This window comes from Manis pentadactyla, chromosome X (assembly GCF_030020395.1).
Source record: "Manis pentadactyla isolate mManPen7 chromosome X, mManPen7.hap1, whole genome shotgun sequence".
Classification (NCBI taxonomy): domain Eukaryota; kingdom Metazoa; phylum Chordata; class Mammalia; order Pholidota; family Manidae; genus Manis; species Manis pentadactyla.
This window is the reverse complement of record NC_080038.1, coordinates 133,680,550-133,694,891: the sequence shown is the minus strand read 5'-3', so window position 1 is coordinate 133,694,891 and position 14,342 is coordinate 133,680,550. Positions and strand designations below refer to the sequence as shown.

The window sequence follows — 14,342 nt, the reverse complement described above, 5'->3', positions numbered from 1 at the left end:
TGTCCTACTTGTGTTCTTTTGACAACCCCATGATACTGTGTGTATCTCAGAACTGGGGTTCAGCCCTAGCTCAGAGGTCAGTCACAGGCAGCATACAGGAGAAAGAAGCTAAGTGCTTGGGCTTTTCTCCAGTCTGCCCCTGCTTGCTGACTCCTGACCTCCCATGGTGCCAAATGGTGAGTGAAAGAAGTGGGGAAGATTTGTTGGCTGACAGGGTGGCAGGTGGAAGATTGGTAGCCTTGGACGGCAGGTGGAAGGCATAGAACTTAAAACCTGCACATGCACCTTGGGCAAGGCAAGATAGATGGGGGCCTAGAGAGCCATGGGCTCATCTTCTTTGAGTTATAACCTGAGATTTCCCAGTCCCAAGAACATAGTTGGCTAAAGGAACAAGGAAGAAAGAAGGATTTTCCCTAGGGAAATCAACACTTTAAAAAAAAATCATCTTGCTAGGTTCCATTATTTGTCAGCTCCAGAGCAAGATGGAGTCTGTAAAAATGTTTTTTAAATCTCTTTTATTGTTTCCTTTTCTACTATCCAGGGTAACTAAAAATTTTAGTAAGTGTCAATTTTTGTGATTGAAATAAACCACTTGTTATGTTTTTGAGTTGTTTCTCGCCAACAGATCCACTGTAGGTTGTCCTGGGGTGGGGGAGCAGAGAAAAAGATGGCATAGGAGGAAGGCAAGGTAGAAACCTCCTCCCAAAAACACATAAAAGAAGAAAATACAACAAATATGACTAAACCTGAAAATGACCTGAAGACTGAAGAACAGACCCCCTACACCTGGAGAAGAAGAAAAGACCACACAAAAAAGGGTAAAGTGGCAAAGCCAAGATCAAGCAGGGACCAAGCCCTCCCCCAGCCCCAGCCTAAAGGTAGGAGAAATAAAAACAGAGCAGGGATGGGGTAGGAGCCCAGGAGCACTGTACACCTGGCCCTGGAGATCTGCTGCAGGAGCCTGGACCCGCATTACATTGGGTTCTGCTGATTAGCAGCGCTGGACACCAGGAACAGGTGGAACACTCTGGGATGCTGAAATTCTAGCCACTTGTAGAAGTCAGGCATGCTCCACCAGTCCTGAGACTCAAAGCAGAGGCGGCAGTTGGAAAGACTTGCCTAGCAGTGAGAGGGGTGCCATAGGGGCAAAGGTTGGAGCTCTCTCAGGAGAAACGACAGATGCACAATACCTACCCAGCCCTCCATCAGCTGAACAGGTTAGGAACTCTCAGGAACCCCAGACGCTCCATCCCCATCACTGGCAATGCAGCTCCAAGGTTCCTCCCTGCACACACTGCCAACCAACCCTCTTGGCCCAGCATTAGCATCAGACTGCTGCCTGGCAGGCAGAGGGAGACTCTTCCAGCTTTCTTGGCTTCATTTCATTCCAACTGGGGAGGTGCCTACAGAAGCCAGGCCCAAGAGCTCCTTCCTCCCCGTAGGTGTCTAAGCCTGGTGCTGTGCATCTGGACCAGGCAGAGCCCAGCATCAGCCTGCCCATCCCATTAACCCTGAAGCCCCACCATTGCTGCAGGGCAAGCAGAGGGTGGCTCCAGCCACAGCAAACCCAGCAGAGACTGCTGTTCTAATCACAAAGGTGCAGCTGAAGCAAATTGCCAGCAAAGACTCAGACCACTACAGAAGACAGAAAAGTGGACCTGCCCATTGCACACCAACAGCTGGGGCTCCCACAAGGTAGAACCAAGCACTGGAGAGTAAATAATCTTGAGCTTCTGGGCACCATAGGTCACCTTTTTCATGAAGCTGTTACTCTATAGACCAAGAAGCAAAGCAGAGCCATCTAAGACACAGAAATCCTGATGAAATGAGGAGGCAGAGGAATATGTTCCAAACAAAACTACAGGATAGGACACCAGGAAGAGGGATAAATGAAACAGAGATCACCAATCTTCTTGATAAAGATTTCAAAATAAAAGTCATAAACATGCTCACAGATTTACAGAAAAATATCCAAGATCTCAGGGAGGGCTTCAACAAAGAAGAACTGAAAAAGAGCTACTCAGAGGTGAAGAATAGAGTATCTGAAATGAAACATACAATGGAGGGAATTAAGAGTAGATTACTGCAGGTAGAGGAAACACTCAGTGAGATGGGAATTAAAGAATGGGAACAGAACGACACTGAGGAACAGAGAGGAAAAAGGATCTCTAGGAATGAAAGAATGATAAGAGAGCTATGTGACCAATCCAAATGAAACATTATTCACATAATAGGGGTTCAGAAGGAGAAGAGAGAAGGGGATAGAAAGACTCTTGAATAAAATGATTCTCAAAAAATTCCCCAATCTGGGGAGGGAAATAGACACTCAGGTCATAGAAGCACAGAGAACCCCTAACAAAAGGAACTCAAACAAGACAACACCAAGACATATAATAATTAAAATGGTAAAGATCAGGGATAAGGAGAGTACTAAAAGCAGCCAGAGAGAGAAAAAAAGATTACTTATAAAGGAAAACCCATCAGGCTATCAACAGACTTCTCAGCAGAAACTCTACAGGCCAGAAGGGAGTGGCATGATATATTCAAGGTAATGAAAGAGAAGGCCTTCCAACCAAGCATCCTCTATCATTTAAATTTGAAGCAGGGATTAAACAATTTTCAGATAAATGGAAGTTGAAAGAATTCACCACCACTAAGGCAACCTTACAGGATATGTTAAAGGAACTGCTGTAGATGGACATTTCCCTAAGGCTAAACAGCTTTCACCAGTGAAAATTAGACCAATTAACTACCAAGCAAGTATAAAATTAAAACAAAAGAAGCAAAATGAACTGCACAAAATCAGTAAAGGGATACACAAAAATTGCAGATTATGACATCTAACACATAAAGTGTGGAGGAGGAAGAAGAAGAAAAATGTACCTATAAATTGTTTTTGAAATAGAGTAACCAGCAATTTAAGATAGATTGTTATATAGTAAGGAAGCTATCCTTTAACCTTTGGTAAAAGTCTGCAATTGATACAACAATAAAAAAGACTAATAAGAGAAATCCAATCACAACACTGAAGAAAACCATCAAATAACAAGAGGAGAGTATAAGAAATGAAGAAACATAGAGGAGCTACACAAACAGCCAGAAAACAATTAATAAAATGGCAATAAGTACATATCTATCAATAATCACCTTAAAAATAAATGGACTGAGTGCACCAATCAAAAGACATAGAGTGGCAGAATGGATAAACAAAACCCATGTATATATTGTCTACAGGAGATTCATTTCAGACCCAAAGACATACACAGAGTAAAAATGAAGGGATGGAAAAAGATATTTCGTAAGAATAATAGGGAGAAAAAAGCAAGAGTAGCAGCACTTGTATCAGACAAAACAGATTTTAAAACAAATTTAACAAGAGACAAAGAAGGATATTACATAATGATAAAGGGGTCAGTCCAACAAGAGGGTATAACCATTATAACTAACTATGCAGCCCAACATAGGAGCACCTAAGTATGTAAAACAAATACAGAATTAAAGGGGGAAATAGATTGCAATACATTCACTTTAGGAGACTTTAACACACCACTCATATCAATAAATCAACCAGACAGAAAATAAATAAGGAAACAGGGGCACTGAGCAATACATTAGATCAGATGAACTTAACTGATATCTACAGGACAATCCACCCAAAAGCAGCAGGATACACATTCTTCTCAAGTGTACATGGAACATTTTCCAGAATAGATCACATACTAAGCCACAGAGAGAGCCTCAATAAATTAAAAAAGATTGAAATTGTATCAAGCAGCTTCTCAGACCACAATGGTATGAAACTAGAAATAAATTACACAAAACAAGCCTACAAACACATGAAGCCTAAACAATATGCTTCTAAATAATCAATGAATCAATGAACAAATTAAAACAAATCAAGCAGTATATGGAGACAAATTAAAACAAAAATTCAACAGCCCAAAATCTGTGGGACACTGCGAAGGCAGTTCTAAGAGAGAAGTACATAGCAATACAGGCCTACCTCAGGAAACAAGAACAACCCCATGTAAATAGTACAAACTCACAATGAAAGAAACTAGAAAAGAAGAACAAATGAAACCCATAGTTAGTAGAAGGAGGGGCATAAGAAAGATCAGAGCAGAAATAAATAGAGAAGAATAAAACAATAGAAAAATAATCAATGGAAACAGGAGCTGCTTCTTTGAGAAACTAAACAAAATAGATAAACCCCATGCCAGACTTACCAAGAAAAAAAGAGAATGTATACAGATAAACAAAATCAGAAATGAAGATGGAATATACAACAGATACTACAGAAATACAAAGAATTGTTAGAGAATACTATTAAAAATTACATGCCAGTAAACTGAACAACCTAGAAAAAGGGGACAACTTTCCAGAAAAGTACAGCCTTCCAAGACTGACCCAGGAAGAAACAGAACATCTGAACAGACCAATTACCAGCTATAAATCAAACTCGTAATAAAAAAAAACTGCCAACAAACAAAACGCAGGTCCGGATGGCTTCCTAGCTGAATTCCAAACATTTAAAGACAAGCTAATACCTGTCCTCCTTAAAGTATTCCCAAATGTAGGAAAGGAAGGAATACTTCCAAACTCATTCTGAGACTAGCATCACTCTAATACCAAAACCAAATCACCACAAGAAAAGAAAATTACAGACCAGTATTCCTAGTGAACATAGATGAAAAAATCCTCAACAAAATATTAGCAAACTGAATTCAGAAATACATTAAAAAGATCACCCATCATGAACAAGTGGGATTTATTCCAGGGATGCAAGCATGGTACAATATTCATTAATTAATCACTGTCATACACCACATCAACAAAAAGGAGGATAAAAAGCACATGATCGTCTCCATAGATGCTGAAAAATGTTGACAAAATTCAACATCCATTCATGATAAAAACTCTCAACAAAACGGGATTAGAGGGTACGTACCTCAACATAATAAAGGCCATATATATGACAAATCCACAGCGAACATACTTAATAGTGAAAAGCTGAAAGTTTTTCCTCTAAGATTGGGAGCAAGATAAGGATGCCCACTCTCACCACTTTTATTCAATATAGTACTGGAGGTCCTAGCCACAGCAGTCAGACAACACAGAGATAAAAGGCATCCAAATTAGTAAGGAAGAAGTTAAACTGTCACTATTTGCAAATGACATGATACACATAGAAAACCCTGAGGACTCCACCAAAAAACTGTTAGAACTAATAACTGAATTCAGCAAAGTTGCAGGTTACAAAATTAATACACAGAATTAATGCAACCTAAGTGTCCATCAATAGATGAATGGATGAAGAGCAAGTCGTACATATACAAAATGGAATATTATCCAGCCATAAAAAGAAAAGAAATCCTCCCATTTGCAACAACATGTACAGATCTAGAGGAGATTTTGCTCAGTGAAGTAAGCCACATGGAAAAAGACAAATACCATATGATTTCACTTATTTGTGGAATATAAAAACAGCAAAACCGAGTGAACAAAACAGCGGTAGACTCATAGACACTGAGAAGTGACAAGTGATTACCAAGGGAGAGGGGTTGGTGTGGGTTGGGAGGGGAGTGATCAGTTGGTCATGGGGATGATAGTACAGCATGGGGAATATAGTCAATTATTCTGTAACATCTTTCTACATTGACAGATAGTAACCACACTACAGGGGGTGAGGATTTGATAATGTGGCAACTGTTGAACGTACATGAAACCAACATAAGATTGTGTATCAATGATACTTCAATAAAAAAATTCACTGTAGTCTTCAGCATATGGATAGCAAAACCTAAAGGGAGAAAATAGCACTCATATATTTTTGGAGTATTGATGAAAGGATAGCTTTTCCTTACAGCTATGCTGCTCCTGAATGTTGAATTTTAATCCTCTCATTTGGAGTTTATTTTAACCAATAACTTTCTTTCCCAACCCATTTTACTGACAGCCATTTCAACCTGCGGTCCTCCTTCCCTACCACCCATCCTTTAGGATGTTCTTTCATAGAAGAAGGTACTAGCTGTCACCAAATAAAAACAATATTTGATCTTAGTAGGGTTTAGACTTGAACAGACATTTTGTATTTGTAAACATCTAGGGGTGCGGGTGAAAACTGCTGGAAAAAAAACCCACAAAAATTAATCTTGTTTCCTCTGACAGTGAGGCTATCTAGATTCTGTGTTGATTTCCTAGCTGTGTTCTTTAGGACTGAAGGCTGTGATCTAAGAAATAGTGGTGCTGATCACATGCTATTGTTTATTTATTTATTAGTAAACCCTTTATGCAAGTTTCATTACTGATTGTTGTGTGAAATACGTACAAATGAATAACTGTTAATCACTGAGATTTTTTAATACAATTTATTTTCACTTCCAAAAAGCATGGGATAATGTTATATTGTATAAATTTCCTTTGACAACCTTAGCAGAGTCTTTTGTGTGGATTTTTTTATAGGTCAATTATACTTCTCTCTGCTCTGCTTGCAGAGAAATCAATGCTGTGAAAAATGCCCCCTCCCAGTTTGTGATTATTAAATGAGTTAGATTTCAAAAGAGAAGAGTGCATGGCTGGCTGATCTGAATTGTGTTTTCTTTGGATCTATCCTCTATTCCGTAGTGCACATTAGCTGGGTGATAGGCCCTCCTGAAAACCTTTTACAATTTGTCCCTGTGCATTATGGCAGGTTATGTTCATGGAAGTCACAGTAATAATCAAGTGTTGAATAGACTAGAAATGATGAATCTGAATATTGCTCAGGATAAAATTGCCTGAAGTATATATAAATTAATTGATAAGGCATCACAATAAGTAAATTATATTTAATGAGCTAAAGTGCCAGTAAACTATACAAAGTACTTATTGTCACAATTACTGCCTTGTTTTTACTGAAACTAATCAGAAGGGTGATTAAAAAAACACTTTTTGCAAGGTCAAGGAATTTCCAAAGGATTTCTTTGGGTAAATGCTGACAAAAATGTTTGAGGAGAATTTAGGGAAGACTTGTAGTTAATGGCTTTTTGAAAAGCTGAATTGAGATTTTCTTCTTTCTTTGCTTTGCTCATTGTAAATACCTTGTAGAAGATTTAGATTTTGGAGGACAAGTTATTGGTCTCTCTTCATTTGAGTTACCTTCAGGGAAGGCTTTAGTGAGAAAGTGATGGTTGAGAGATCTAAAGGATGATTTTGAGTTAAGAAGGTAAAGAGGAGAGGGAAGAGTGTTCTACCTAGAGGGAAGCAATGGAGTAGAAGCCCTGGGGCAGGAGACGCCTGGGGCTCATGTGGGATGGAAGAAAGGCTAATGGGCTATAACAGAGAAAAGGAAGGACAGGCTTGGGCAAGAGGAGGTTGGAGAAGCAGGAGGAAGAGGCTTGACTGTATGCAAGACCTTGAAGAAGAGAGTAAGATTTGCAGCTTTCAGTTTTAAGGTCATTGGGAAACCATTAAAGCAGGAACAGGAGGAGCAATATGATTAGGCTTGTATGTACTGGTGTGTTCCTAGTGGTGTCTGCTCTCGGAATACTGCCCAGCCATCATTCTTGGCACTTAGCTGATTTGTGTAAGCATTTGATGAATGTCTGGTCTTCCCCACTACGCTCTGTACTCCTTGAAGGCAGGGACTGTGTCAACTTACTATTCATCATTCTATTTCCAATGTCGGGCCCATATAAGGCCTCAAAAAATAATTGGTTGAATGGATACATCGACCATATTAACAATTTTGCCTTGTGACCTGCTATAAGGTCAAGGTGTTAACTTTCATCATTGAGATGAACTTTACGTAACATAAAATAAATCATTTTAAAGTGAATGATTCAGTAGCATTTAGTGCATTCACATTTTGCAAACCACCAATTCTATTGCATTCCATAACACTTTTCATTAATCCCAAAAAGAAACTCCGTACCCATTAAGTAGTAACTCTCCATCTTCCCCTAATCTGCTTTTTGTTTATATGGATTTACTGATCCTGAATATTTCATATAAATGGAACCATACATTATGTGACCTTTTGTGTAGGGCTTTTCTCACTTAGTATGTTTTCAAGGTTCTTTGCATGTTGTGTGGCATATATCAGTACTTGATTCGTTTTTACCTGAATAACATTTTGTTGTATGGATATATCATATTTTGTTTATCCATTCATCAGTTGGTGGATATTTGGGTTGTTTCTACCTTTTGACTACTGTAAATAGTGCTGCTGTGAACATTAATGCACAAATTTTTGTTAGAACACCTGTTTTCAGTTCTTTTGGGTATATATGTAAGACTGAAATTGCTGGCTTATGTGATAATTCTTTGTTTCTTCCACCAAACTGTTCTCTACAGAGGCTGAACTATTGTACATTCCTACCAGCAATGTACCAATTTCTTCACATCTTCACCAACACTTATACTTTTCCATATCTTTTTAAAATCTAGCCATCCTAGGATATTACCTTCAAAATGCATGAATGAACCTCCCTTGTTTGCAGTGAACATTTCATTCTTTGACACCTCATCACATTGTTACTCAACATTACGAAAAATTATAGTGAAACACAAGGGCAAACTGGACTGAATTAGATTCTTAATCCATTAAATCTTATTTCCTCGTACATTGCCTTCTTAGAAAGACTTGCAACTATAAGGAGACCCCCACCTTTTCCTCTTATACACCATTTTTAGGATCAAAGGTGAGGTCTAAAGGACAAATCTGACATCTAAAGAAATGTCTTCTGAATATGTGTTACTTAAAAATTCTTCTATTGGGAGTGTCTTTTGAGAGTTGCATTGAGAATGAAGAGGAAGTGCCATTCCAGTCTCATACCCAAATATGCTCATTAGAGTTAATTTTGTTTTGGTTTGACATGCCTGTCTTTCTGCCCTTTTCCTTTCCATTTCCCTTTATTACTCACTTTTTAAAAAAAGCTTAGCTGTGCCCAGCACCTAGGGAGATGTACCTGTGTGCCTTTGGCCTAAGACAGAGACGAATTAAACTGGGATCTAAGTAGGACATCTTAGAGTACTCAAGTACAGTGTAAGATTATTTCCACTCATCCAGTCATCAGTATACCGTAATTGGCCCTCATTAACTATGCTAAAAAAAGCAAATGCACATTAATTTCCAACCTTTGAGAACTGTCTATATTCTGTTGGGTTCTGCCATTTTTCTACCGTTAATTAATGCTGTAATCCTGTTTGTCAACATTTAGAGAGTTTTACATCATGTCAGAGTTCACAGAGTAAGCAAAGACTTAGAAATATATTAACGCAACGCACTGGTGTATATACATGTGCCTTTCATAATGTAAAGTAGAGTGAAATGCACTGCAAATGGGAAAGTTGAGTCTTTGAGAACACTTAATTATCAAGTACTGGTCATGACTAATCTGCCTGTGTTCCACTGAGCAGCAATCACTTAATGCTACAACCCTGTGCTCTTCATGATTTAGCTGAAAGCATTTTTCCTGTTCAAAGCTTGCCAAGTATCTTTAATGTTGGCTGTAAATTCTTATAATGGTTCTAGATACCCCCTCTGTGCGCTCTGGAAATATCCCTTTGCTATTTTCAATTATGTACTTGAACAGAACCTCAAACTACTATTTGTCCTATTTGGTGGAAAAAAAGACAAAAAATTGTTTTGGGGGTAGCATGACCATTAGTAGGAGTAGTGTTTTTGAGAAATCATACATTTTGAATGTGTCTGCTCTAAAAAAAATTCCTTCAAGTGGCTTTATATCTGTGTGTGTTTCACTTTATAGCAAAAACTTTTTGTGCAAGTAAAATCTGTAATTCTAAGTTAATTATTTTTTTCAATTTCCCTTACGGCAGTTAATTATAACCTGTTTTAACTTGAAGTTGTTTGTACCTTGGGTAGCAGGACATAAATTTCATTCTGTTTTATCAGAGGAATAAACTGTTTTCATTGGGTAACAGGTACATTTGAGAAGGCATTAATGTGAAAAAATTATAGGTTACCAAAAATAAAGGTTACCATTAAATAAATTGACACTGGTGCTTTAAAATGGGTGTCCTTAAAACCCAAAAGAGCTAATGTACCTTCTAGTGTACCAGAATTAGCACCCTGAAGGCACATGAGCTTTTCCCTGGGTCTCTGTGACTTTTCATAATGTTTTCTTTATTTCTTCCTCCTTTTCTACTTTGAAGCCTATGAATAAATTTCATCCTGAATACATTATCTTATCATGTGTATCGGTTTGTAAATTATTCTTTATCCTCAAGCAGGTAATCTCTTCTCCACCCTTGGACAGTTATTTGGTTGGTTGGTTAGTTGGTTTTGGTCCAGGCTGAAACAGGAGGCAAATGATGTAACATCTAAAACCACCTTTCAAGTTTTATTGTTAGAAGATACGACCCCAATTCCCTTGCATTCTCTTAGATCAGATTATTTAGCAAGCTCTCCTCCAGTTACCTATGAAGAAACCAGTGCTGGGACTTCCTCAAGATACACACAGACCAATCAGATTCAGAACCAAGATCTCTTGGTTACTTGCCTCTCATAATTAAGCCTAAGAAGCAAAAGCACCCACCTGGGATCACGGCCAAACTCTTTAATTTTCCTTATCTATTTTTGGCATACAAGGAGAGAAATTGTCACAAATTTACAGTTATCTCATCTCATATCCTTGAATGTGCATATAGCTGATGGTGATGAGGTAGATACATTGGAGTAGCATTGTACAGAACATGATGCCACTGGAAGGAACTTCAGGGGGTAGGGGAGTTCTATGGAAAATGTTGACTTACATAAAAATAAGGGGGTTTCTTTATTTCAAGACTTTTTAGAACTTATATGAAATGTGTATTGTGAATAAGCAGGAGAAGGGGTTTATAGGAGCAGCATTCTCTCATTTCTAAGGAACCTCATTATTGTTCCATGTGATGCAGTTTGGGAAACACTGTGATGTATTCTGATATTCTTGCCAGTCCACCTTACTGTGGCATTCCTAGTTGGTTTGTGAAATTTTAATATGCCTTTGAGTAGTGCCAAGTTTTATTATACACAAGCCATAAGTAATATAACTAAATCATAAATAAATATTTATTTGATATGTTCTTTCTATGCTTCAGTATATTGAAAGTTATGCATTGTGCTTGAAACACTGCTAATTCTGATGCCTCTTTGAAGCATGTTTTAGGAATAATTACAAACAGGTCACCTATTAAACTTATAGTAGCATCCAGTCTTTATACTACACAGCAGCTTTGAATCCAAAGCTTTGTGGAGGAGAGATGGGAGATTTAGAGACAATATCAATAATTCCAGTACAGTTCCCAAGTGACCATGTGCTCTGCCACAAAGGGAGAAATGAATTTATAATTTTACTCCTGTGGTGTCAGATTAACAGTTCCAAAGGCTAATGACTTATGTTATTTCCAGTAGCTTCCAGGGGACTCCTTGAGTGGCCCTCACTTGCAGTTAGCATGCCACTTCTCAGCCTCCCTTGCCAACTCTAGTCCTCTTCTTGCAAACTAAGGAATGGTATATTCAACACCAAGCACTCTCTGCCAATGGACCATTAGTCACCCTGCCCCTTTGTGCAGGGGTGACATCAGAATTGCCTATGCCTCTTCTACAGAGCCAGAAACTTTCTTACTTTAAATAAAACATTTATACATGAATTATGTTGAGGCCATTGCCTAGTTGTGTTTTGGCCCAGTTCCTGGAATTTGAATATTCACGTAGTTGGTTAGTATCTGCAAGCCTCATCCTCTTCTCATGTTTAGAATCCTTAAAGTGACGTCTGGGTATTTTGGTATTCCTACTGTAAGCAGTCTTTAAAGTTACAGAACTTCATTTTACTGTTAAGGAAATTGAGGTATCCCCAGCTAAGGTATAGATATTTAATGTAAGTGAGCATAGTTATCAATAATACTTCCCAGGGTCATGTCCTTATTGCTTCTCCTGTTCATTCCAAGCCTTGCCCTATAAGCCTTCACCTATAGGGAAGATAGTTTTTTCAAGAACAGACTCTTCTTGAAGACCTAATTTGACCCAAGAAGCTAGCCACATCATCATGTTTGAATGGAAGGCTAGAAATGCTTCACCAAAGTGGCTATGTTTTGTAAAGCTAGAGTCACAACTCAGAGCCCCTCTTGCTTATTTTCTTTGCTTATTTGACTAAGCCATGCTCCACAATGGAAACTTCTATTTTATCTACTTCTTCTGTTAGGGATGTTAAAAATGAACAGGTGTAGTCTGGATGTACTATTTAAACTAATTACATTTACAACTTGAACATTTTTTTTCTAGCATGTTTGCTTTCTATATGATATTTAACAATGCCACAGGGGAAAATGCATTCATTAGTTTCACTGGACATGCTTCAGCATATATTTGAACTGCTAGACCTTTCAAAAAAACTTACTTTCTTTGATAACAGTGATGCTATCACTGAAATGGGAGATAAAAACACTTTCAGGACATGAGACACCTCTTCTTACTATATCTTTTTTGCTCTAGCCAGAGTTTATCTCTTCTTACTATGTAATAAAAATTCTTCTCTGGTGACCTAGAAACTGATTTTTGGATGAGAATTTGTTTCTTCTAGGTAAAGGCATTTTTCATCCTGATATCCAGTGGTTCATTTCCTTGCCATTGTTAGCTATTAACTGCTGCTGAGATAAAACTTTCTTACCTATGAGATCTCCAAAAAGGAAAATCTTCAAGCCCTAAGGGACTTCACAGAAAACCATATACTTAAGCCTTACATATATTTGGTACACATTTTTGAAGCTTTAATGCACAAAATTACAGTCACTTTCTTAATGGTGCGGGGACTCAGTGTATATAGCTAATACCTAGATTATCTTTCTTCCTCTTACACTGTTTACCTGCCTGGGACGGGACCAAAAGGTCAGTTGAACTTACCTCAAAAGTTCGATTTTTAGCCCTACTTCTTATCATGGTACATTTATTGTAGGCATGGGTTAGAAAAGAACATAACAAAATGAGAGGAAAATATTAAGTGGTTCAAGATATTAATATTTTTAAATAATGATACTTTAAAATCAAAAGCAAATCAGATCTTTGGAGAAGAGGGATGAAAAAAGAATGTCACATGGTGTAATAATAGAGTCCAGGCAACCAGAATGCTGCTTCGAAGTCTTAAGGAACAAACCAATCTTCTGGTGTGTCCTTTGCCACCTCCCTTGGAGGTACACAAACTTGCAAGCCACAATTGGCTGTCTTCCCAAATTCTGGAAACTTTTCAAGGATCACAGGAGTTGGTACAATTTGCTTGATAATCTGTGGCATCCTCTCCGTGGTTTAGCGCAAATTTTCACATGTCGGCATGCAGGTGGTCCCATCTTTCCCTCCTGCCTCTGAGGTTTGTGGTTCTATATTTTCTGTTCTCTTTTTGGCCAGATTGTGATATGACCTCCTGGGGCCTTCTTGCTTTCTATTTGCATGCACATTTTTATCCATTTCCTGAGAGCTGTTAAATACTTAGCTGGTTTTCTATCCAGCTTCACTGTTGCACCTATCCTTACAAGTTAAGACTTCCCTATTGAGATTTTTCAAGTTTGTTAAGTGGGCTGCAAGGTGGTATGTAGGTATGTATGGTGAAAGTGAAAAGTAATTTCTGAGGCCTTGTAAACATGTGTGCTTACTTCATCTCCAATTTGTGTGCATATGGTCAGGCTCTGGGTTAGGAGAAATACTGTTAATAAGGAAAGTGGACTTGCTGAGCTCCAGCCCAAACTTTGAGAGTCTCAGGTTACTTTCTATAAATGGAAGAATCTCTGAATCATTAAAGAAAATATTCCTGTTAGAACCTTGAATCACTAAATGTTTACAGCATTTTTTATTTATCTACTGTGTGTTAACCGCTGTGTAAGAGAGCTGTATTTCATCTTAGAGCCACATTTCCATAGCACTGAGGTCCTTGGTGTGAGGACACAGTGAGGAGGGGGATCAGATTGGGAACACTTAAAACTGATTGTGCCTGGTGAAGCTAAACTGCTCAGTGGATCACATTTAGAGAATGAAAGTCTTTCTGTGAGCTTCCAAGCAGGGCGTTATTCTTATCGAAGTCCTCACAGTCACTGCTTTTTCCTAAGCAGTGTACATGCTGATTGAGGTGTTTGTTTTTATGTGGCTTAATACCCATTTCCTGTAGCGGTTTCTATTGAATAAAAAGTTCTGTAGTCGGGTAATGCCTAATTAGGTACTTTGAATATTCAACTGTCTTCTGATCAGATGTTTGACCGTTTTGGTTAATATGACCATAATTAAGCTTTAAAGGCAAGAAAAAACAAAATATCTTTTCTTTGTCTTGTTTCACTACATCTCGAAATGGAGGGAGAGACAGCCTAATCACTTAAGAAGA

At 38.2% G+C, this 14,342-nt stretch overlaps 1 protein-coding gene across 7 annotated transcripts in view; it reads left to right on the top strand.

Moving 5' to 3' along the window:
* ATP11C (ATPase phospholipid transporting 11C) overlaps window positions 1-14,342 on the top strand; it is a 204,714-nt gene that overhangs the window by 90,003 nt on the left and 100,369 nt on the right. For 2 of the 7 annotated variants that reach the window (XR_005025386.2, XM_036888190.2), the window contains exon 1: window positions 12,572-13,340. The exons of 2 other annotated variants lie outside the window; for them this stretch is intronic. Coding sequence is in view for 4 of the 5 variants with exons in the window: in XM_036888190.2 (XP_036744085.2) it covers window positions 13,305-13,340 (36 nt within the window). In the remaining variant the exon portion in view is untranslated. Of the gene's footprint in view, window positions 1-12,570; window positions 13,341-14,342 lie in introns of those variants that run through there. 3 more of the 7 variants (XM_057495832.1, XM_036888188.2, XM_036888185.2) reach the window with 3 other exon arrangements.